Source organism: Convolutriloba macropyga, chromosome 3 (genome assembly GCF_964194025.1).
Source record: "Convolutriloba macropyga chromosome 3, txConMacr16.3, whole genome shotgun sequence".
Classification (NCBI taxonomy): Eukaryota; Metazoa; Xenacoelomorpha; order Acoela; family Convolutidae; genus Convolutriloba; species Convolutriloba macropyga.
In genome coordinates this window covers 55,302,364-55,328,952 of record NC_134470.1, presented here as the reverse complement: position 1 = coordinate 55,328,952, position 26,589 = coordinate 55,302,364, and the positions used below count along the sequence as shown (strand labels likewise).

Sequence of the window (26,589 nt, the reverse complement as noted above, 5' to 3'; positions counted from 1 at the left end):
TGTTTTTAGATCAAAAATTCAGACACAAACTCAACAGTTCCATTTTTATGCAGAGCGATTGACCAAGCATCACCATTTTACTATACTTGCTTATCAAAATTCATACCGCCTCCGATTGTTGAGTTTTGAATACTAAAAAAGAAGTCTTTTTTTTTAAAAAAACAATTATCCTTGAAAACTTTTTTTAGATCACAAACTCGAATTCGAACTCAATTTCTCAACTTTTAGGTAAAGTGATCGGTCATGTTTCACAACTTGCTTATCCAAAGCCATACTGTCTCCGGTTGTTGAGTTTTTAACACTAATAAAGAAGAATTTTGTTTCAAATTCCGCGAAAAGTACTTCTCTGGAACTGTTTGGTGCCACTTGAGTGTAAGCAGACATTGAACACAAACAAAATTTGTTCACCTAAACACCTAAACTTCAGGTTTTTAATTGAGCTCTCAAATCCAACAAGACTGTTTCACTTAATTTTGCTGAGAAACGTTTCATGAGGTTGAATTACTTTTAATTTTCTTCAGATAAACAATGATCAAATGAAATTCAATAAAATTAGGGAGAAGTTATTGTAAGAAAAATTGCGAATCACGTAGCGCTAAACTTTTTTGATGACTAGCAAGTTCACAATTACAGTCTTAGCTGTGAACCCATCCGGAGCCGAAGCTAACGTTAATATGAAACTCAACTAACATGTCCTTGTTGCAAACTATCCAAGCAGTTTTCAGTCTATACAAATTTTTGAAACGTAAGGATTCAGAAAAAGTTTTGTTGTACCTGAAACTGAAACAACAGGTGACTCTGAATAAACATACGAACACAACTGTATAGAGTAAAACCTCAGTTTTTTGGATAATGTAGGTACGTTGTAAAGTGTTTGTTTCCATTAAGGTACACGCTTTGAAATTTTTGAAGGAGGCATGTTTCTATAAAGTTGATATTATAAATAGACAAAATGCAACGCCATTGTGAACCAGTCAAAATTTACACTATACTGTCCTTCATATTAGAAATTTTGCATTCCATGTCTATCAAGTAATTGCAAATGGAATCAGACGTCATACATTGAATGAACAAAAAACAGCATTTGAACAAAAGACTTAAGTTTATGACTGATCCCTCATACATGAAAAAAGTACACAAATTTTGCACTTCAAAAAAAGAACATAGCAATAAAACTTATTTGAAGTTCTAAAAACTAGACTGGTTCGCTAAACAGTAAAATCCTTCATTGATTTAATTAATTAAATATCAACCTGATATATCATACCATGGATTTTTTAAATTGTTTATTAACAAACTAACATTGAGTTGAAAAATATTGAGTTAATGTATACGACAAAAGCTTCAGCGTTTTTATATCTTTGAAAAATTTCAAACACTTAATGATTTGTTGAGAATTTTGGCGGGTAAATTCTATCGGTCTATATCAGTCAGGACACATTACCTTGAGATAGATAAAAGTTTTTGTTGTTTATGCTCAACGAGTCTCTAGAGATAAAAATTTTCATTTTTTTAAAAAAACAGACACACTTTGTTGTAGATAGTTAGTAAACAATAGGTAATATTTGAAGGTATTAAAAGGAAGTAGTAGTAGGTACTAGTGTAACTTAGAACCAATAAGTTGTTGTAGTAGTTAGTAATATTACCTAGTAGTAGTTGTAGGTAGTACTAGTAGTTAGCAGTATTAGTAGTAGTAGGTACTAATTGCAGATTGTAGTTGTAGGTAGTAGTAGTAGTAAGCAGTAGCAGTAGTAGGTAGCAGTAGTGTTGTGTTAAATTCCAATATGTTATCCAGACTACTTAGCCCCATTATATGTTATAAAGACTCTGCTCCTTTTAATTTTAGGTTCCTTCCCAATTACTTCTTTCTGATGCTCTAGGAAATGTCGTTACGATAATCTCATTTTAAAATGTGGACAGAACAATAAGTAATCCAAAATATTAACACAGGGTTACTGAACGTAGTAAATTTGATCCAAGAAGACATTATAATGAATTTTTTTGATTTCTGGTTGCTTGAGGTGCTCTGGTACCTTACATGTAGTGTTCAATAGTTGAAATTATCGCAAGCATTTACTGAAGATGCGTTTCGCTATTGTTTAATATTTCAGTCCCAGCACGCAATTTCCATTATTGCTATTACAAATACGCAAACAAGACCTATACATTTCTGAAGCTGTTTCTAGCAACCCCCACCCCTAGAATCAATAGTTTGTGTTTGTTCTTACTTAATTGATAAAGTGGCTAATTAACTTTTGAAAATTTTAGCAATTTTTACAGTTCCAGGGCAAACTACTCTTCTTGTACATCATTACACTTTTTGCCTGATTCAAGCTCTTGATGAATTCCAATCGTTCTACTCTATTTAACTGAAAAATTCAGCTGCTCCTGAATATCATAGTTTTCGGCTGCTCCTGCTTATTATTGTTTCTCACCAGTTTTTCGGTTTTTTAAAGAATTTATTCTGTTTACTTAGCTCAATTTATTGTTCATCTCTCAACAATTTATCTCAAAAACATTTTTCCTGAAAATAATCTTGCTCATTCCTAAAAGGGTAGCTGAATAAGTGTAGAGAAATTTGTTTTCAAAAATCATGCTCAGATCACCAAAAGTAGTTTGTGTCTCCGATTGCCACACTTTTCTATTGTCTTGCGAAGGATTAAAGACAAAAGCATAAATTTAAATTTTTTCCTGTAAATAATCTTGAAAATTTTTAATATGATAGCTGGATAGGCGTAGAAAATTCTGTTTTAAAAAAACAAGCTCAGAACATCAAAAATTTGTTGTTGTCTCCGGTTGTGACATTTTGATTGCCAATGTTTAAAGGTCAAAAACATGAGTTTAACAACGGTGAAGGACAAAATCTGTTTGTAAGGCATAAAATTATTGGATCGTGGAGACAAATAACAACCTTCTTCTAAACAATCAAATTGCCCTCCAAGGACTTTTCTCTCTCTCTCTCTCTCTCGTCAAACTTGCATGCATATAAATACATAAATACATAAACACATTCAGACATATAAACATACATTCCACCGTATACGCATAGAAAAACATACACACATACAGCCAAAAACGTCTTAACATATACACACATTTACAATATCTACACACAAACATACAATCCAGCTTATACTCATACAAATATATTACTAAACTTAAGCACAGTCACATTTACTTATAAACAATTATACATTCTGTCATTTCTTTCAATTGTTCATTCATTCATAAAAAACACAATTTTGAACACATGCAAGCAAACATACGTACTTGTTTAGATAGAAACATACATAGTTACAAATGTATATAAAAAATAAAGACATGCTTTCCACATCATACTGCACATTTTGCAAATTCTTCTCAACAAAAACGGCTTCTGAGTGCTTTTGACTAATTTCAGACCATTTCGGAACCTGAGTTTGACCCACCCTACTTGGTTGAAAAAAATGAAGTCCACAAAAATCATTTTTGAAGGCTCTTTTATAGCGCAAAATCCATTTCAGACCATTTTAGGACTCCGAAAAGTTTTGAAAATATTATTTCAAAAATTTGGTAGTTTTTCACCCCCCCCCCTAGTGCACAGGTGAAAAGGTGAAGTCAACAAAAATTGCTCTTTCATAGCGCAAAATCCATTTCAGACCATTTTAGAACATCGAAAAACTTTGAAACATTTTCGAAAAATTTTTAATTTTTTGTATGTTTCGAACCACCATAGTGCATAGGTGAAAAAAAGTGGAGTCAACAAAATATCACTTTTGAGTGCTCTTTGAGAGCGCAAAATCCATTTCAGACCATTTTTAGGACTTCAAAAATTTTTTCGCAAAAAAACTTTCCAAAATTTTGAATTTTTTCCCAAGTTTGAGGCCTTATAGGAAAATTTTTAGTTCTATAGAAAATCAGTTTTTACCTTCGAGCAAATGAGGAACTGCTCTAGGTTGCCTTAACGCCAGCACACCAGCAACCGGCAGCTGCTATATGACTGGAGGGATGGAGATGGAGGTCCGGACAACCCCCCCCCCCCCCCTGCAAAGAACTTTTTCATCGAAAAACTGATTTTCTCTCAGTGAAATCAAGTTTTTTGGTTAAGTTTCACCAGTCAACGTATCACAAGAAAAGACTCTCAGACTGGTGAAACTTAAATAAAAAACTTGATTTCACTGAGAGAAAATCAGTTTTTCGGTGGTAAAATTCTTTGCAGGGGGGATGTCCGGACCCCCCTCCAGTCATATAGCAGATGAGCATACTACTTACGGGCCTCAGCGGAACGCTGTCCATGGCGATGCCTCTCATCCGATGTGGGATGTAACCCAGAAACAACGCGCCCACCGGCCCGCCAGGGGCAACTTAAAATACGGGTATCCCAAAATTTTTCGGCTTACTTAACCTCATTTTCAAAATTCGGCTTGCTTGCCTGTCGGCTTGCATGACCGCCACTAGAACTACACCCTCTCTTTGAACGACTTTAAATTGCATTATCTCTATTCGCGCCAACACAATTTACCACTACGAACACCAAATTTCAGTGGTCAACAGTAATTGGGCGCAAGACAACAGCATCCGTTGATCTACAAACCTCGAATTCGGAAATTGACTGAATCAGCTGGTCAAATGCAATAAAAATTATTTCCGAATGATAGCTTCCGCTCTCTGATAGTTTAATTCGTTTCAATGCTTTTTAAAATTCGAGGAAACGCTCTGCTCAGCCTTGATGTCGTGTTCTTTCATTTGTTCAATTTACTGGCTCTGAGGAAGATAATAGCCATTACACCAATTAAATTCAATGATTTTAATAGAGGATCTCACGCGTGTGCATGCTTTTACAAGAACGAGCAAGTAAACCTTTCAATTCAGTATTTCAAATTACATCAACTTTCTAATAGTTTAAACAAAAATGTGCACTTAAAGATTTGGAATCAATGTTACACTTGTCGACCAGCGGCTGATGATTTTGGTTTTTGAATCATTAAAGCTTCTAATCTTGCTAGTGAAGCTTTTATTGCAGCCATTTCACTCTCCAGTTTTTTCGTGTCAGCAGAAACGACAGGTTGAACTTTTTGGACCTTTTCACCGTGGTTCATTTCATCGGATGTTTTGTCAAGTGCGCCCATTTTCTTCATCGAAGCTTCCATATTTTGCGTCGATTTATGAAGTTTTGCGAGTCGTTTCTCAATTCTGCTCACTTTATTTTCGACATTTTCTTCGCATTCTTTGACAGTTCTTCGAAGGTACTCGGCTGCTCTGAGGTCTTCCCATTTGTGAACTTGGTTCCTCTCATTAGTCTACATAAAAACTCATTAGTCTACATAAAAAAATGTTATTCCATAACAAAAAATGAGTTTCAAACTGTTTTTAACACCTTGATCGAAATTTAATGTGCATCTCTACTACATGTAAATCTATTATAGCGCTTCAGATAAAAAATCTCGATTTTTTTTTTAAATTTTGAATGTTGGATATCGGGTTCTCTTCTATTTCACGATCTCTTTCCTTTTTTTCTATTGAATAGAGTAATTTATTGCCAATTTTTGAAATCATTTTCAAAAATGACAAAAATATGGAACGAATTAAAATTTAAAAACGTATAGTTACTTGTGATACAGGATATTATTATGAGATTTCTATATAAAATATAAATGATTCTGATCTCAGTCTCAGAATTTTGTCTCGTCCGAATAAAAAACCATTTGAATTCATTAAAATTGCATTGACAAGTTTTCAACACAAAACTATTAGGTAGTGTATTCATTAGAAAAACAAACATAACCAACTAACGTCCAGCAAATAGCTCTCAAAGGACAGGCGAGCGGTTGGCTTCGTCAGTAGCTAGCCACGGTTTAGTGAGGATAGCTTTAGTTTGATTCGACTTTGCAACTTTTAATTTTCCAACTTTATTAGTAAATAAAACATAGCCAGCAGATTGCCGGAAAATAGCCGCGATAGACGCTTGTGGCCTACAAAAGATTGAAACAACTAAAGAAATAATATTGACAGATCGACCACCAGCTTTTTAATAGACCAATAGATCTTTTGGGTTAGATTCGGACTGTCGTTTTTATGCGACATTTTTGCTCTACAAGGAAAAACCCTAATGGAGCTTTTTCAAAATCAATATTCAAAATTAAAACGCAAGACTCTGCTACTCAGGAATTAAGGCATATAATTTTGGCACGAATTAGACGCACACTATTGACCCTTAATTAGTAAATGTTCATAAAATTTATAGTTCCATAAGTGAGTTCAGAAGTCATTTTTTGAGTGAGGTAAGTCACGCAATTGACCTAAGAGCAGAAATAACGTCACGTACACAAATTTTAGATGAAGTAAAAAGATTAGGAGCGCAATACTAGCCGTCTGGAATTGCTGACACGGCTATTAATCTATTTAAAAGACCGATACTTAAAAAATTGCAAAATGTTCAAAAATTTAAAAGAAAAGCTTCCAGATTTTACGGTGAAAATGTCGAAAACTATTTTTTGTCCCTCAAGTTATGTCAAGTAACCCATCTGCAAGTTTTGAAAAGCTTCATAGGACAGTACAGTTTTTCAAAACAACCGCAAATTTAAAAAAAAAATTCACAAAACAACAGCAAATTTTAACAAAACAACCGCGAATTTTAACAAAATCTTGCTAAAGACATTTCAATCTTCAAAACTTTTTTTATTGTCACATGCGAATATCCAGTGTCCTTGTTTCAAGTTCTAAATAGTTTCACTGGCTCATAAAGATCCGAAAACTTCGAACATGATAACAATTTTCCCAAATTTTGAAAAAGAAATTAAATTTTAGCAAAAAGTTGCAAAAGCTAGAGTCAATAAAATATTGATAAACATTTCATAAAATCTAGAAAATATGCAACAGCTGATAATCAAACCTCGGAGGAGGTTCCTGGGAGCTTGGTGCAGGAAAAAATGGTAAAACATTCATCTGAATTAAAAAAAAAAATGAAAAAAGTATAAATGTTTTTAAAAATTGCTGATATTAAAATCCACAGATCTATTACATGCAGAAGCTATGCAGTAACCTATAATCAAAACCTAGAGGAAGTTATCTGGCTTTTGAGGATAGAGAAACCTAAAAAAAATCACAAAAATATTTTTAAAAAATTGAAAAAATTGCAAGCTGCTTAAAAAAACTGCTAAAAATTTTGATAAGAATTAAAACTAATCAATAGCCAAAAAACATTACTTTCCGATAATCTATTATCAAAACCTAACGGAGATTTTTTGTTAGGCTGAAAGCTTGATTAATGACAATAAATGTCAAAAAAATTAAAAAAAAATTGCAAAATTTGTAAAAAAAAAATTCGTGGTGTTGAAATCTTGAAAAACATTCCATTACATTTAGAAACTATACAGTAACTATCGCCAAATCCTAGAGGAGGTTCATTAATTCTTGAGGCTGGAGGAATCTGAAAAACGAAAAAAAAATTCAAAGAATTTTCACAAAATGCAAGCTTTATCAAAAAAGTCGCTAAAATTTGTCATCAAAAAATTGAAAGGCATTTCATGGCAAATTGAAATTTTTCCGAATCTTATTATCAAACTCTTAGGGACGATTTCTGTCTGGCCCATGCGTTTGTAACGCGAATAGACGTGAATAATAAGAAATAAATGTCAAAAAAAATTGTAAATATTTGCACGTTTTATCAAAAGAAACGCTAAAATTCATGATGTTAAATTGTTGAAACCATTCCACTACCCCTAGAAACTATTGCAGCAACCTACTATCAAACGCTAGAGGAGGCCTTTTAGTCTCAGAAACTCAGAAACTGACAAAAGTTTTCAGAAAGCTTGAAAAAAGTTGTGAAAATTATTTAAAAATTGCGTGTCTTTAGCGATCGGTTGTTCGAACGTAGGCATGCGGGGGGATGCACCGGGGGCTGATGGGGAGGGAGGGGGAGGGGCAACAGTGGTGGTGGGGCAGCACTTCGCTGGGTGGCTTTGGGGCAATAGTGTGGGGGGGGTGAACAGTGAATGGGTGTTTTCAACTTCTAAGAACCGCCCTTCACGCCATAAGTTTAATTCTCCAAAACAGTTTGAGCTGAAATAGTGGTGAAAGGCTCTAAGAGCACTCAATGCCCGCTGTGCGCTACCTGTTTATCTCGTTTTTGAGGACAAAAAGTTAAAAGCGTCAGACGAAAAATCGGTCAAGCGAAAAATTGCATAAAAAAAGACCGACAGGACTATTATAATTGCTACAAACTTCGTTTGAGAGCAATTAAAAGTGATTAATGCACAAGCCAGTCCAATTCATAATATTGCCTCCTAATATCAGACTTAAAATGATTTCGAGAGCGTCCTTGAAAAAAGAATTAAAAGAATATTTTAGGAAGAAAATTGAAGGACCCAAAAGTAATTGATATACAGGATGTCATTGTAAGCATTGGATTTTAAATTTTAGTTAGATAGTAAATGTTCACGCTGTACATAAAAATTGTGTTAAAAAAACTTTACGATTGCTTTTACTAATACAAGGCCCAGTTCTTCGAAAAACTAACCCGGGTCAACGATCATACAACTTTCTTTGATTTCGTAGTAGGTCATATATGATTCTTAGTAATCATACTAGGTCATATATGATTTGTATGAATTCTTGGTATTCATACAAGGACCATATATGATTTCCTAGAATTCATACAAGGATCATACAAAAAAATTCAAAGACTAAAAACTGTATAATTTTGATTTTTTTATTGAAGTTGAAAAAATTTCTTGGATTTCATACAAGGTCATATATGACACATAATACATTGACTGGTGTCACAAATTCTCGTATAATGTAGTCAGAGGACTTATTAAATTATTATATCGCATTTGCAATCCACATTTGATTCTTTGTGTGCGCTGAAAGAATAACTTTGTGGTTTAAACGTATTCAGAAAACGAATATGACGTGATATGCATTTATTCTTGGTTACTTTTTTTTTATAAATGAGCATTTATATGTATAAACTGGCTTCAGAGTATGTCAAAAATTTTGTTATTTGTTTGGACTTACTCTTTTACTTGTGCCCAACTTGCAATTGATATTGTACGTTAGGGTCTTTTGGCGGATCACAATGTGATGCCGGGGTATCATATATGTGACGCCCTACCGAATAAAAACAAAAAAACATAAATGGTTAAATATTTTCAAAAATAGATGTATGATTCTTGGTATTCGTACTAGGATCATATATGATTTCTTGGTAATCATACAAGGATCATATATGATTTCTTTGGTTTCATACAAGGATCGTACTAAGAAATCAAGTATGGGCAGTATGAAATCATATATGATCCTTGTATGAAATCAAAGAAACTTCAACCCGGGAATTTAATGTTTTTCATTTTAGATAATGATATTTTGTTAACTGCACATTGCCTCTGTACAATTTGCATTTTATTTTTATGTGTATTAGAGGAATTAACAATGTCTTTTTCGTATTACAGAAAAATCAAAAATATTTGACAACATTAAATTAATTTTCAACGGTTTGTTTAAAATTTGACGCAGTATTTTTGTGAACAAACAAATTGGCGTTTTACATTGATAGTATATACATAATAGAGCACGCTAAACAAAATTTGTTCGTTGTGCTTACCTTGAGTTCTCTTTTAATGAATTGCCACCTGGGCATCTTTCTCTTGACAATGGCCCTGATGACGTAATAGATCAGCTGGATTATGTTCACAGGAGGCGGCAACTCACTCTTGTTCGCGTACTCTACACAAACCAGAAGTTTGGCACTCGAATTTAAATCCCGTACTGCGGATCACCAAAACAGCTGTGTGAAAAGTTTTTTAAACCAAACTGAAAATTTCATTGGGGTGGGTAGCGACCATACTCCAGCGTGTTTAAATTGAAATTATATCATTTGTTGGTCATGTTTGCCCATAATGAATATAAGCGACGAAAAACAAATTGGATAAGAATGGAACGGCGAACGCAAAGGAAGCCGAAGTAAAAATAAGCCAACAGAAAAGCAAGCCGAAAGTTATGTAATAGTCATGTAATCTATCAGAAATAATACATTGTTAGCCGTTGTGGGATGTAATCCGGAAACCGCGGCGAAGCGCGCCCAGGGGCAACTTAAAATACGGGTATCGCAAAATTTTTCGGCTTATTTGACCTCATTTTCAAAATTCGGCTTGCTTGCCTGTCGGCTTGCTTGACCGCCACCAGAATTATACCCTATCTTTGAACGACTTTAAATTGCATTATCTCTATTCGCGTCAACACAATTTACCACTAAGAGCACCAAATTTCAGTGAGCAACATGCAGTAACTGGGCGCAAGACAACTGCTCCAACTTTAATTTAGATTTTAAGAGAAAATTCGATATTGAGTGTTGTGGAACGGGTGGCAGCCAACATCTTGGAGCCAACATCTTGGATTTGAAAAATTGAAGGACTCTAAGAAAATTAGAAACAAAGCAATTAGTAGTTTGGTATAAATTAGAAACTACACATTGAAAAAAGTTTTTCCGGTTCAATTCTGAATTTTTATAGAAAATTATTATAGAAAAGTAACTATTTTCCTGAGACCGATGCGAGTAAATGATATCAATTTAAATGAGATTTAACTTTACTTTTGATGATCGATATATTTTGCGAAGAAAGTGTGATATCACTAGAAAACTGTCGAACGACAGTCTCCGAGATTTAAAATTTTTGTGATTATTTCACTTTTAGCAATAATTCTGTTCAAATTTTTGAACTTTATCTAATTTAAGAAAAAAAATTCTCAATTATGTTTCCTTTTTCATAATTTACGGATTTTGCTAAGTCTGAAAAAACCGGGATGTTTGTTTATTGTTTTTATTCTTTGCTGCTAATTGACTTGTTTTCTGTTTTTTTCTCTCGCAGCTTTCCGGTAAAGTATGCTAATTGCGTTGAAGATGCATTTGTATTGATAGTGAACTTATGCTGTTTGTCTGTTGGCAACTAATGATTGTTGATTTTGGCACTAAAATTTTTTTAAAAAATGTTTGTTTGTTCAACTTATTGTTCTTGGTGTTAGTTTGTTACTGAGTCATTAAACTGAAAGGTCTCATGAAAACTCAAAGATCGAAAAATGAAGCTAAATATCGTTCTTAACTTATAGATTACAGCATTCATCACATTAAAACAATTTTTTTAGTAACAATTTAGATAACTTTTGAGCTTTGATTTAGAAATTTTTCTCTCTAGTTTTTTCAAAGTGCTAGTTTAAGTTTTAGTAGTCAAGGGTCTATTTATTTTAGTACTAGAATAACAGAAGCTTATTAAAGGCTTGCGTTCATGGCAATGGTTTTTACAAATTCAACCAAGAGTTTTCCATTAAATTTAAGAAATTTGGAGCTCTGACCGTTTTTGTTGTTTTGATGTCTTGCCCTTTAATCACATTTGCTTAACATTTCATAAGTTATTACTGAAGACTACCTGAATGTGAATTTGCCTCTCACTTCATTGCTCAAATAGATACTCAAATTGAGTTTTGTAAACATTTGAAGAGTTTTGGAGTTTTGTCCAAATTTAGTTTTTCTTTTATTAGGTTTTTGTGATTAAATTTGGTTGCTGACAACTGGACTTATCATTTATTCCGATTATTTTAAAGAATATATGGTTTGCAGAAAAATCGTAATGATCTATGAAACTTTGGATTGACCTCATAAATAAAGACATTTTGGGGAAGAATTGCATCTCAATTATGGCTTGCCGGCTTGTTAACACTTCTTAATAACAAGAGGCTCCGAATGCCTCATAGTTAAAATTATTTGAAGGCTCTGAGTAATTTCAGATTTTTATGAAGTTGTATTTGTTTTTTTTTCAGTTTCTAGCAGTAATTTTCTCAAGAAATTGGAGTTTTCGTGGCTTTTTTCTGGATTTTTGTTTTGAATAGACAGAATCATATGATATATTAGAGTAGTCCTGGTACATCGAATTTTTAAATTAGCTTATAATTATCTAGATTAAATGGTCTCTATTGGAATTTGCGCTGTCAAGTTGTTTTTTTGTTTATTTTCACTTCTTTATCTATAATAAAATCCAAATTGAGCTATTGAAAATGCTTCAAAAAGTTTTGGAACCAGGAGCTGAGAACAATAATGAATTTTTTACATGCAAGACTTTACAGTTTGATAGTTAGTTTGAAAGCAAGACAAATGATGACTTCTTGATATCGTTTTTCAATGTTTTCTTGAAGTTTGATCTCTCTTATTCGATAAATTATTGTTATTGAATAATGCAAATCGAATTAGAATTGATTTATTGCCTATCGTTCCTTTTAGTCTGACATTCGATCTGGTGAAATTAAAAATATGATCCTACTGTTTTTAAGCCTATTTTGTTTACATGTCAGTGTTTATTCAAACGTCTTATTACCGTATTATTGCTGTTTTCCTAAACTAATTGTGGCCACTAAAAATTTTGTTGAATATGTCACTACGTGTTACAGCTAAAATTTTGTTAATTTATTTGTCCTTCTGTTTTTTTTGATACTAAGTTGCATTAAAGACAAGCCTAATGAACTATGGTTTTTCGCTATTTTGAAACTATTTATAGTATGAAAGTTTCAGTTTTGACTTTAGGTGTATTTTCTCTGTAGATTTGTTACCGTCTGATTAATGAAGGATCTCAACGATTGCAGTGGTGGAATACAGGAAGCTTATGAATGACTGGTGTTCATAACTTTTTGTGTTGACTGTACACTCATTTTCATTTCTGTCCGCTTTTGTTGTCCCTTATACCCTTAAATTTCATTCATTAAAGTCTTCCTAAATCAATAATGAAACATATGCGAAACTTTGTTTTCTCACCGATTGCCGGTTTATCCTAGACACAAATTAAATTGACATTTCTGGGTGCAATTTTTTTAGAACGATTTGTTTTTCTTCAGTTTCTGCCTCAAAACTTTTAGCAGATATTCCAAAACCTTTAGTTCCTCAAAACTGATAAATTTTATTGTAAGATTTCAATTGCGTTTCCAAAATTGAGCATTTAAAATTTTTAATGAAATTGGAGTTTAATTTATGATTCATTGTTCTTTGGCGTATGTGTGATTATGATAACTAAAAACCATTTGGGTAGAACAATCATTTGTTAAGTACTAAAAACAAATTCAAGTTTCATCAATCTATTTTTACCTGGTGAATGTTTTCTTTTGGAAAGCTCTGTTTGAATTTGAGCCGTTTTGCATTCTCAATTTAAGTTCAGAAAACATATGTCAATTTAATCTTTCGGCACTTAGTTAAAAGGCCAAATTGTGAAATTATGTTGCACTAAAAAATAGGAGGCCACTGGATTGATAAAAGACAGTACAGTTCGCAATTTATTTCGGAGACAAGCAAAATTTGTTCTCGGGATCTCAATTTCTCCTAAAAATAGTTTTTTAATTGATAATTTTTTTTAAAGAATGCAACTTTGAAGTAGAACTTACCTATTGTCTATCGTTCTCTTTTCGTTTTAGTACTCAATCCGTTGAAATGAAGAAATCCTTCATACTGTTATACAACCTCTTTTGTATTTATCTATTCTATCTTTACCAAGTCTATCTATTTAAAAAAACTTTGCGATCTAGATTTAATTATCAAACTGGATTTATTTTTTTAAAACAAAAATTTCTGCTCGTAGGGTATGTCATCACAGGACAACGACACACATTCGCTACACTTAAAAGCTCAAACGTAATTTCAATCTTTCAATATAAAGTTGTTTCATTATCTCTTTAAATATTTGAAAACCAATTTTTGAACGAATCCCTATATTCTACCAAAACAAACTACAGTTTTCAGAATAAGTCACACATAAGACTTGCCTTTGGTCAATTAAAGCACCAAGTAAATCGGATAATTTTGATCAACAAATCTCACTAGATGCGGATGGCGACGAGTCATACCTTTTAACGCCTTACCAAATTAAAGCGAGAAACCCCGTCAGAACTTACACAGTTGACGAAATTGAAAACCGCTTCACCCACGCAGACTTTACTGCAGAACGACTTTGCATATATAGTCACCACGATTGGACTAAATCCATCGATAAAATGAAATTTAAACAACTAGAAGACAACGCCGCCGAGAAATTTGAAGTAGAACAAGCTGTAAGCTTTGCGGATCTTGCCAAACAAGCACAATTACAAGCAAAATTCTCACAATTACAAAGTGAGTACAACAACTTTATAACAACCTCTTTATTAACGGAAAAGAATTTACACTTCGCTGTCTTGATTGACGTGATTTAATCAACAGTAAGAATTTAAAAGAATCCCTCATAAGAATCTTTGGATAACCATGGTACGTATTAAAATAAATAGCCAACGTATGGACTGTTTTTAATTTTTTACAGTGCCTATTTGGACTATTTTGTAGCTCCTTTAATGAGTACAATCTCAAATCCCTTCTCGGTCCCAATATCACGTTGGCTAAGATCATTACCTCTGGATTTTTTGGAGTATTTTCACAAACAGTATTCCATGTATTACAATCCGATTCAACACAATATAAACCAACATCACATGAGAAAAGACGGAAACACTCCGTTGACAGTTGCACTCCACATTTTCGAACTGAATTGTATCTAATACACAAAACGTTTGAAAATTTCTATAAGAAATTCTCCTCCCTGAACACAATAACTCAAATATGCATCGCGCCTCTACTCTCCCTACCTCTGTTTATGAATGCTATGAATTACGGCATACGCTCTCATCATGCTGGAGGTCGAGGACATCTTGCCTTCACCACTCACACCGTTGGTGCTGCGCCAACTAGAAACAGTATGTGAGATGCAAACACCAGCCCTCTTCACGATGGCGCAATCTTAACCACAGCCACAGTTTGTGGACACGCCAAACTGTGTGCTGGTGAACCCACTTCTTTCACCCACCTCCGAATCCTCCTCTTCAGGTGAACTCCACCTAAATATCGAGAGTGACACGAGCTCAACCTCGGCTCCTGTTGGACCAGTCGTTCCAAATTGGTCACATTCTGGAGGGATTCGTGGATCTCGACCACGGTCCCAACCACTGGTGTACCCACCACCAGTAATGCCCGCACGCTCTTCACATCGACCACATTTAACTTCACCACGGTATGGCCCTACCATTCCCCATCTCCGACCACAGCTATCTTTCTTACAATCACCACCCTATGATAAACCGACATCAACGGAAAATTATCCGTGCACTGACTCTTCACCTATAAGGCACCCTAGGATCACAACACACGAAATCTATTCCGTGCGCTCTTCACTAATTCAGGGTTCACAGCCATCCGCCCGATACACACAAAGCACCCACGAAGCCCCCAGCCCTCATCCTCTCGAGGTAAAGAAAATCTTTTTGCTCCCACTCAGGGGATTACTCACAGAGCGCCAGGATCAAATTTTCGCTTTCACCAGTTCACAAATCTTTTCGGCATCGACACAATCCACGGTGTCCATGTTCCCGAGCGGATCAATTACACGTCTACACTACCACAACATACCTTGAAGACCATAGCTAGTTCCTGCTCCTTTGGACAATTGGAGAATGAGTATAACCATGAGGATCAGGATAGAGTTCTCCCACTAATGTGTCTCCACTTCCCCATAAACCCCAGGTTCACGGAACGTTTTTGGCATCCGTCAAAATACTTCTTCGCCCTTGCGGACCGCCAGAACAACCATTTGGACGCGTTCTTCACCCGCGATGTCACTCCTTACCATATTTATCAGAAATACGACCCCTTCTATCTCCAGTTTGGTTTTTTGCATCCCACACAGATGGATGTAAATAACCAAAAACACAAGGTCAACAGAGTAAAAATGTTGCACACTATCCACAACTATTTATTCGTCCAACACCTCTTCCACATGACAAACGCAATTATCCACATGAACTCGCGTCTTCAGTACGCCAACACAAAACTCACTTCGCCCGACTACATGAATTATAGATTGCAAAGGCACTTCGAAATTTCGACCCAATCAAAAATACTTTCCTGTTCTCGCCGCTCTATCCGAATACCAACCGACCAATATTTGTTCTGATCGAGTATCTACAAAGTATAGAGAGAGGAGCCACGAGGTGCATGTAAGGCCACACCTTTAAACTGCTCTACAGGGACTGGATGACGAACAACTTGGACTATCGAGAGCCATCAGCAGAAGAGACACAGATCCTCAACCATCTTCGCGCATTGCAGCCACACTGCAACGTCGACCTCTTCCACCGTGTCCTATCAGCTTGCCTGCACGTGATCAGGAATTCTTAGAGTTCTTCAGGGATCCTGACAATCGAGCCCCTGACATTGAATTCGAATATCGGACGTACTCCAGAGTCCTACAACATCGGGCTCACAATCCCTCAAAATTTACAGACTCACTGTTCTGAAAACCCATGAACTTTTATTTTCTCTCTACTATTCTTTCTATTTCATTTCTATGTTATAATTTCATCCTCTCTTCTTTGCCACAATTTGAGATAAGGATCAGTTCTTTTCTTCTTCCTCCCGGTCGGGGCTTACTAAGCAAACATTAAACTTAACTAATAAATTTAATAGGGAAAGTAACTCACACTGTAGCTAAAAGATGGATTTCCACCAGAAGGTAAGTTGGTAGATCCGACTTGTTCAAACCTGGTACCAGATGGAGATAAACAGAAACCTCCTTGTACAAACCAGACAGTGACTACAGACTACAAGCGACCCTTCAACTGGGAACAAATCTTCACTATATGACAGTTACTGGCCATGCAGTGAGTAACTGGGACCCTCACTGGTTCTACAATCAGACGAACCCCTCACTGACGACACAAGCCACAAACCCACTTCAGAGAGAACACAACTCTTCACTCCACCATTCAACTAGGATGACACATCTAGCGTATTTCCGCAACAGTTCTCAAAATTGGATTTAAAACTCTTAACCCCGGATGTACGCAGCAGTAGAAAAACTGGATATATACCTCCGTCCAAACAGAGACTGAGAAGACAGTATTCTCTTTTACATAGAGAGAACTCTACTAACTATAGTAAGTCTATTAGAGTATTTGCACGATGTGCGTATCCCTGACTCCAGTGTTACTCTTTATAGTCACCGTTATAATTGAAATATAGCTTCAGTGTTTTACCGAGTCGGTTAGTCTGAGAGATATAGGTAAGCCTACTTCGCGCGTAGAAATAGGTAGCCCTAACTCTTTAAACTTTAAGGCTGTAAAAGGAGCCCACCTTTGGTCTGCTTTGTCATCTGAGGTTCGTTGATTTTTGTTTTGAGTCCCTTTTTAAAGTTTGTCATCAGACTTATATTAGACTTGACAATTGTCAGTTTTTTTTCATCTTTTTTTTTCTCGTATAGACAACCGAAATAAGGAACCATAGTTGAAAAACATTCTTTTCGTGTCAACGTCGCATGTGTCAAATGGTAGACAAGCTATTTCAAAAATCTGTTGACTGAGAAAATTGTAGTTTTCAAAGTTGCGTGCGCTATGGAATGAATTATTTCCGAAGATATTTCAACTTTTATCAGACAGACAGTTAAATTGGACCCGAGTGATTACAATATCTTGAAATGCCCATTGCATATTGCGGTTCTCCAGAGGTCTGTCAATTTCACGCTTTGATATGATTTCTTGAGCCGTACAAATTGTAATTGAAGCCTTCCTGTAATAACGGTATAAGTCCAAGGCCTCCGATACTGTTCTTTCAAATCATGTTATCGATTGTAGTTAAAATAATGGTTGACCAAAACTCACTATTAACTGTCCTGAGATAACATAGCGTTGACATTCTAGATAAACTTAGACCATTGTTCATTGTACCACAATTATATTAAGTTCCACAAGATACCAACAATGCTTCTTGAGGTTTGTATATGTCTGGTACCAATTACAATAAAAAGTAAAAACGGTGCTAATTAAAATATCAGCGTTCCTACAGGCTTACCTTATGCTGCAACCCTTATTGAATAATGATTGAACAGTCTTTAAAATAACCAAGACTTTGTTTACAAAATAGACATTGAAATAAGCCAGATCAGACAAAAAAAATTGAGGTTTTTGGGACCTTTCTCATGCCAGGGTTGATTTCATAATCCATTCATTTTTTTCTCTTTTGGACGAAAATGAAGGCGATTTGAAAATCATTTTAGATACTTAAACTTTGGCATGGAAAGGTACTAAAAAGCTCAATTAATTGCTCCTCCAAAAATTTGTCATCTTTAGCAACTTCTAAATTTTTTTATCTTTGGCTATACATATCACTGGACTAAAAGTGAGATTGCTACCACTTCGTTTAAAATTTCATTTTTCAATTGCCAGAAATTAACCTTACATAGGATTGTTTTGATTTTTCAAACTATTATGACCCAACAAAATTAAAAGAAAAAACAAAGGACTTTTTAAATCTTTTTACGCATTGTTCTACTTAGTTTTAATCTTTTTGTCGTTGATTTTTATATAAAGTAGCTTTGTTGTAGTTGTTGGGTAAGTTTTCGATACTGTTCAGAAAACCTGTTTTTAAGCAAAGCCAAACTCAAAAAAAATGTGACACGAAGTTATAACTTCGTGTCGCGATTTTTTTGGGTTTGGCTTTGCTTAAAAACAGGTTTTCTGAACAGTATCGGAAATTTACCCAACAGCTGCTTATTAATTGATTGATTAAAAAGAAAACAATTTGTGAACGATTTTAAAACTAGCGCCATTGGACTGATCTAAAGTAATTTCAGTTCATTCAAACAATTTTTTGTCGCAATTGTATTTGATAAATAGTATGTGCAAGCCCTCCTTTTGTGGAGGTGACGCCGCTTACGAACTCAATAATATCATAAAGATTTTGTCTTAAAAAATAGGGAACACTAACCCCTGGTCAGGAGGAATCGAGCGTATTTCCAGTACTCTTGTGACATCTCCTGGATTTCTCTGAAATAAACAAGCACAAAACTCATGAACTCAAAATTTTGTCAATTCATGTATATAAAGGCATCGCGGAAGAGGTCAGGAAATTTTGTCCGGAAGACTAAAAAAGTCGGTGTTTTTGAACAGACGTTACATGTATCATCTCAAAATTTTAAGCAAAGCTTTATAAATTGTGATATCCAATTTTTAATAGTTTGTAATTTATAATTCATGTGTTTATAGCATGTCATAATTTACTTTTAAAAAGACAGGGGATTAGAGAGGTTAGCTAAGAGGTTAAAATTTTCTGCAATTTTGATTTTCAAAAAAGAGACCAATTAGAGATGAACAACTTAAAAAGCTTGTCAGCAAAAAATTGAAGGAAGGATGGAATTCTCAAAAACTACTCTGACAATGGCGATTCAATATTCCACAAAAATTGCTGAAAACCGACCTTTTTGCTGAAAAAATGACCGCTTTATGTCTTGTTTTTGACATTTTTTTACATTTTAAAGATCTCCAGTATACCATTTAAAGAGGCGCTTAATGCTATAGTCAACGATTCCTTACTTTGAGCCTTAATTTATGCCATTTGTTTGGTTTGCCATCCCACAAGTTTTGAGCTGTACGAGTCATGATGAGGATGAAATGTAAAACTGGATGTGAACTTGTTTGAAATGAACTAAACAAGTGTGAATTAAACAAGTGTGATCATACTATTGAAACTTAAACTAGACATGAAACAATAGAGTTCAAGAGTAGCTGTCCGTATTCAGTGACTAGGACTACTAACGTGAATCTGTAGTTGAATAGAGCAATGAGCACATTGAGAAGCATGACATTTGAGATGAGGATGTAGAGCATCTTGAGGAAGACTGAGAACCGCGTCTTCCACCCCTCATCAGGACAGACCTCGTATGGATAGGGCAGACTGTCCACCGGAGCTAAAGCAAGAAATAAAGAAAATATCATTTAGACTGGTTATTGGTATTCGCAAACCATGTCTAGTTTGGACCACTTTTTCCAAAACTCAAAAAAAACAAATCTCGTAAAGTTTACCAAAAAAACCCCAAAGTTTCGCAAACATTTTGAGAAGTTACCCAATTATCTTAAAAGCACGACATCCCAGCTAATTCAGCAAATTTAACACTTCACGGACTCAAATTAGTTGAACAAAATAGCAACTCAAAGCCTTCGGTTTTTACCAGTTTATTCCGCCTCATAAAGTCGGAGTCAAATGGATGACTTCCATTTTAGCGAATGCTTTTAATCCATGACTTTGGAAAATTTTGTGCTCAAAATTTTAAAGAACTTTGAAATGTTCTCTGTATCTGCTGTCAACGTTGTCTCCGTTGGATATTTATAAAGGAAACCAACTGCTTCACAAGCTGGAAAAAATTAGGTATACAAAACATAAAGGACATTAATTTTTGACTCAAAGAGCTGAAATGACTTTTTGCTGTTACTCAAAATGAAAAAGCAAAAAAATACTACAAGGAGGGGCCAAACTTAAAAAATCGTCTGTACCATAAAAGGCAAAAATTGGAGCAAAACTCAAAAATTCAGGTCCCTTATAGTATTCACTTATAGGAACATGGCGAGACCTGTCAATATTAAGAATAAATGACGCGACAACAAGAGAGCAACAAATATAGGCAGAAAAGTTAATAATATTTTTGGAAATTGAATAGAATCAATTTCATGAAAACTCTTTTTGATTGTTATCCTTGACAAACACATTAATCTGAATGCCAGCGGAAACCGAAGGAAAAACGGGAAAGGGTCTTGGAAACATGTTCCACAGAATACAGAAAAAAATTTCAGAAAAAAATTGTCACTCCTTTCTAACTTGAGAAGATTTTATGCATTTACTACTCGTTTTGGTGGTTTTTCCAAAATGTGGCGAAGATTAAAATCATTTTTTTATTTTTTTTAAAAAGAACTCTTCCACACTTCAAATTGTTAGAAAAATGAGGTAATTTTCCGTTGACTTAGAAAGGTTTTTTTTTCTGAGTAATCATATTTTTGGTTTTTGAAAAAGTTTGTATTTTCGGTGTTCGGAATAAGATCATATGCATACAATTAACGTTTACAAATGTGTCATTACGTGGCCAAAGCCCGAAAAAGCAAAATTCAATCAATTGGCGTTTTGTGGAATCGTGTGACAAAACTCTGTTACCAGTTTTCACGATTCATATGCCAATTTCAAGGATGGAATATAGTTACACAAAACGTGGGCATAAGTTATTTGAAAAAGCTTAAATTTTGTCGCGAGTATTCACGGATGAACATTACATTTTTCAAAAACTTTGAACAAGTAATTAGCCTAAAACTTTTTTGCCCGACTATTATTTGTAATTATTGAGGCACAATTCAGAGACTTAATTTTTCTCGTGAACAATGAAATGTGTAATAGCAAAACGGCTAATTATTCTCTTCATGCGCAACTAGTATAGAGAGGAAATTTTTCGATATTAATCGCTCATCGGGCCTTTTTTCAATTTCGACCAATTTGAAATTTTTAAAATGGATATGAAAACTACCCTTTATGGTCTTTTCCATGACACCATTCTTATCTCTCTGGGATGCTTTATAAAAGTAACGATTTGCTCAAAGGGAAAAAAGGAGTCTCGCATAAAATTCCGCCATTTTAGAGAAATATTGGAAAAGATATACAACTCACCATCACATTTAGAAGTGCTGGATGCTCCAATCCCTTGGAAGTTGAGGTTGCCGACCATTTCGAAGTATGGGCTGATTAGAATACCCCAGACCACCGAGAAAAAGGGCTGGTTCTCCCCTGGGTACATGAGTGCCTGGACTGCAATTCCATAGGCAAAGATGACGAAAAACAAGATGACTGTGAAGTACATCATGTCGTACAGCATCTTGTTACACATTTCTATCTGAGGTCCTGAAAAGGTCGCTGGAACTTTTGCTGGAACAATTTTTACTATAGTATAACAGTACTGATTCATTACATGCCAATTATGAAACAAGAAATCGGTATTGTAGGGTTGAGTAATGATGGAAAATAGTTTTCAAGTTTGCTCGATAATAAGTATCGAAAGATATTACCTGAAACGTCCTTGACTGCGCCTCAGAGAAAATCCAAAAGCTTATGAAAGTCAACAAAAGCTTAAAATTGTTCTTGCCGAAATATTTTTGATTAGAACACCTCAACATCGCGCATTTTGGTCATCATGAAAATGTGTGAACAAACTAATGCGTATTTTTATATTTATAATGTTTTTAAATTAGCATTTTTGCGACCTTTTAAGGGGGCGGGGGCGCCAGTTACTGAAATTAAAAAAAAAAATTACAGGCCTGTAATATGTCAATTATATAATTACAGATAGTCTGCTTATTTCAGAGGGGAGAGGGGGCGTTATTATTAGTTTTTTGGGATGGGGCGTTTGAGACAGTGCCTTCAAAAATTCCCATACCCAATGTGTCGCTCAGTGCCATGTACCCAAACACTCTAATGATGTAGCACATGAGAGAGAAGACATAGAGCAAGTGTGTCACTTCAAGAGCACTCTCACTGTCATGTCTCACTGCTCTCAGTATCACCCCAGCCAGGAAAGTGAGGAAGACGGTGAAGTCTATCCTGGACCAGGCCTCCACTTTTCCCAAAGAGACTGCTTTTCGCCACACATTCGAGTCACTCATTGATAAGTAATCTAAAAGTCAGCACAGAGGTACCAAGTTACTATCTCTCATTTAGTTACATGATATTTTACTCAATGTCAAATACCCAATATCCCGAAATAACCAATGCCATGATACCCAATTTACACCTTTGATCTTTTCATTGATTACAAATTAGCGATCTTTGTTACAGGTAATTTTAACGGTTGGGTAAAATATTGCGTATATTTTGGGCATTCTGTTACATTGGCTATTTTGCAATTGGGTATTTTGTACTCAATTGTACACCCTCAGTTATATATAAAGTATACAGTAGCAGTAAATGTTAGCTAACACGCCTTAGAAGAATGCGCAGATTATATTGTCATTGATAGCAAAAAAATCGCATCAGTTTTTTTTGGTTTGATCACATAAGGCTACGCAAAAAATTGTCTTTACAGGTTGTTGTTAACCTCATGAAGCTTGCAGATCACAAATCAAATATGTCTATGTTTCGTTCTTGATGTGCTGGTTGCTCCCTTTGTATCAGTTTGCAATTGAGTCGGTCTACCTCAATGTTTCCGAGTTCGCAACAAAGGTCAATATTTAATACTTCACCTCTTTTGATTGGTCCAAAATAAGTTAAGACAAAAATTATTGATCATCCTCTTCTGAATGTAAATTCTATAGTTCACAATACTGATTTTCATAGCTACCGTGAAGGTATCTGAATGGATATCAATCGATGAAGTATTATAGTAAATGTGTTAGATCCAATTACTTTAGCAGCTAAGAGATGTAGTTAGGAGGAAACAATATTCTTTAACTGCGCCGGAGATCATATCAGCGGCCGACCATACTAATAGATAGAGCCATATAGGTACGCTATATTCTAACAACACCAGCGCATTCATCAAGTACCTATGCCACTGTTAGAACATGAGAGATAACCTTTGATGATCTGTAGATTGAGAATGAGAGTCCATCCAATCAAAATTCTCTCCACCACAGATGGCGAGGACTCTATCTTTTGCAGCACCATGTAACAGAACAGTCCAATAAAGATTAGGTTGGAGAAGAAGTGTAAGATGAATGTGGTCACAGGTGCAGCGTAAAATGCCCTCCACTTGAGAAGAACCGGCATCTTAGCGTCTCTCTTGGCTGAAACAGACCAGGACTCACAATGAAAGTGACCCGGAAGTCTTATAGTTTCACCGCAAAATCAAATTATTATAGTCCCAGCCCAAAGTTACTTGAATGGAACAGTTCCGCACACGTCAAGGTTCAAGACCAAAATGACCTCTAATCAGATACGCCCAGAACGAAGTGATCCCTGATCAGACAAATTTCAGACCTTTCTCCAGCTATTGAAAATTTGTCCAGAATGTGTATTTCGAGTCCACCATGCACAGGTGTGCGCTTGAACATTGTCTTAGAGGTCACTTCGGTCTGACACCTCAACCCTAGGGCCGTATGTCCTATAACCCTTTCCGTTCTATTTTTGGGACCTGCCTTCTTTTCACTCAAAAAACAAAAATTTTGGATTCATAACCCTGTGTGAACAAACTTAGCGCTTTTGCACATTAACAAGGTTTAGCCTATGATAGCTTGGTAATAGGTGATAATGGCTATTACTATTAATACGTTCCAATATAATTGTGTATATCGTCAATTAAAGATGTTTATATTCCATGGAAGGTGAAGGTAGTGAAGTGTTCCGCTTTTACTCAACGATCTGTAAATCTGGTCAAGTTAACTTTGATAAAATATATGACTGAGCAATTCTTCTGAGCAATTTATAACTTTTTGTACTTTCATTATTCTAATAATAGAGGCTAACAGATCTTTCTGGTTGCGTCTCCCTTCCAGTCTTTGCTCCTTCTGATCTGTTCCAACTCAAATTTGAACCAGATCATGTATCCAATGAAAGGAGGGAAGAAAGAACAGAGCACTAGCTGCCAGAACGGTGTCTGGTTCGCAATTCCACCCATCCACCTAAAGGCAATCCACTTTTACACTATCAGAAACATTCACAAACCCGACCAGCAATGAACTTGAAGACGTCTGTCGCAGCAACCATTACGTCGTAAATTGAGCAGATTCAGTACTCTAAAACTCAATCAATTCTCACAACTGGTCAAATATTTGGCGCCTCAATGTTATTGAAACACCCTGTAATGCATAGTGAACAAAATTGGGCAGTTCCGCTCAACAAGAATCTACCAAAAGATGGCAAACCATTCTTCTCTGGTCGAAATTAAAGTCCATATATGTCATGCAAAAAATGGAAAAATGCGCGCAAAAAGGGCCATTGTTTTCATTTCAAAAGTCACTTTCCGGTACGTGCAGGTATTTGGATGTAATCAAGAATCAGAAATTGACATAAAAAAACCAACTAAACAAGGTTTACAGCAAAATGACAGATAAAATCAGCTAATTATAACTGCTTTGTCATCAAACAGCTCTGATAACAAGAACTTGAATCGAGCCCATTGAATTGCCCCTTCTGCATTCCAATGCAATTTTTTCAACGCTTTATTTTTACATTGATAAACTAAACAAAGAATAAAATGGGCACAAATGTTTCTTTCTCTATAACCATATCAAATACAACCATAGAACTTCTAGAAAAAAAAATACTTAAAAGAACATCTTAAACGATATTTTTTGGTCAACCGGATTCTTCAATCATCTACAAAAAAAACATAAAAACCTTCAATATTCTCGAGAACATTCTGACTATAATAAACCGTTGTAACCAATAGGTTTTTGCATGAAATCCTAAATCAGAATGAAATAGTGTTTCAGTTATATTAAAAATTTTTTCATAATGGATGGAATCAACATCCGATTCTAATCACATAAAAACCTCAATTAAATTTTTAAAAAAGCAAGGAGGCTAGTTAATGTGCGTTTGCACCTGATGTTCCAACCGAAGCTCATTTACATTTTTGAAATAAATGTCAACCAGAAGAAAAGATAATCAAATATAAATGTTTGAGTTTAGAGCAACAGTTACACGCCCAAACTACTAACTGAAATTCATAATTCCATGCCTCATTAGAGCGCTCAAGAGATCTTTCATTAACAAGACAATGAGAAAAAAAAACAAACAACAAAACAAGCAGAAACAAAACAACTTTTACGACAAAAAGACTATATCTAAATTTAAAAGCACCTAGTACACGAATGTACTTTTTCTCAATTACAAATCACATGGAATTTTTTTTAAAATGAGACTAGGTATTATGTCGACAAAAGAAGAAAAAATGAGGCGAAACTCAAAAATAAAGAAACATTTTTTGAAACAAATAAATTCAAATGTCTCAAAAACCAGTGCCTTTTAACAAAGAAATTCTAAATAATTATACTAAAACATAATTATAAAATCAATAGAACATGTCTCTAGTTAGTCTAATCTATAGAAACGGACTATAGAACAACTCACAAATATAGACAATTTTGATAAACACAAAATATTAAGGTAATTAAAATCATTAGTTATTATCTGAATGTTATATATTTTTAAATAATCTTTTATTTGAGCTAATTCAATTAAAACTACACTGAAAGGTTAAAAATGGTCAACTAAGTTTCATTTGAAAATCATTGGGATATATTATAACGCGAATTTGCTAAAATAAGACAAAAACAAACACAAATATTGACAACTCACAAAATATTTATGAAAACGCATATTGTCTAACAAAGAGAACAACAGTTACGACATAGTTTCAATAGACACTTTAACGACGAGTAAAAATTTGCTTCAACAACGAGTAAAAACTTTTGATTTTTATTTAATTTTCTAAAAGCAATTGGATTGTTTTTAATGTAAAAAAATGAATGGAAAAACAACAAACATGAACAAATTTTTTGAGAAAACGCCTAGTATCAAAACCCTAATTTTCAATGGCTTTCAACGGAAATCAATAAATACGCTAAGTTCGCCCTATATGGGAAACCGATAATATTTGTCATTCATACGCTATCAATAAATTTGTACAATAAGTTTAATGGCTGTGAAAACGACAAAAAACACAAGCAAAAACAAAAAAAATTAATTACAAAAATGCGAGAAGAATATGTCAAACCCAAAAAACCATAAGCTTTTCGGTAAAATTTGTA

General features: G+C 34.7%; 1 protein-coding gene across 1 annotated transcript in view; it reads right to left on the bottom strand.

Moving 5' to 3' along the window:
* Nucleotides 1–4,828: 4,828 nt before the first annotated feature.
* The window catches only part of LOC142336664 (transient receptor potential cation channel subfamily M member 2-like), a 71,454-nt gene continuing 49,693 nt past the window's right edge, over nt 4,829–26,589 (bottom strand). The window contains exons 11-18 of the mRNA XM_075385574.1: nt 24,302–24,456; nt 23,413–23,622; nt 22,278–22,514; nt 21,515–21,745; nt 19,625–19,775; nt 18,797–18,855; nt 9,584–9,705; nt 4,829–5,279 (exon numbers count right to left, since the gene is read on the bottom strand). Of these exons, the coding sequence (XP_075241689.1) occupies nt 4,920–5,279; nt 9,584–9,705; nt 18,797–18,855; nt 19,625–19,775; nt 21,515–21,745; nt 22,278–22,514; nt 23,413–23,622; nt 24,302–24,456 (1,525 nt within the window). The 3' untranslated portion in view covers nt 4,829–4,919. The remainder of the gene's footprint in view (nt 5,280–9,583; nt 9,706–18,796; nt 18,856–19,624; nt 19,776–21,514; nt 21,746–22,277; nt 22,515–23,412; nt 23,623–24,301; nt 24,457–26,589) is intronic.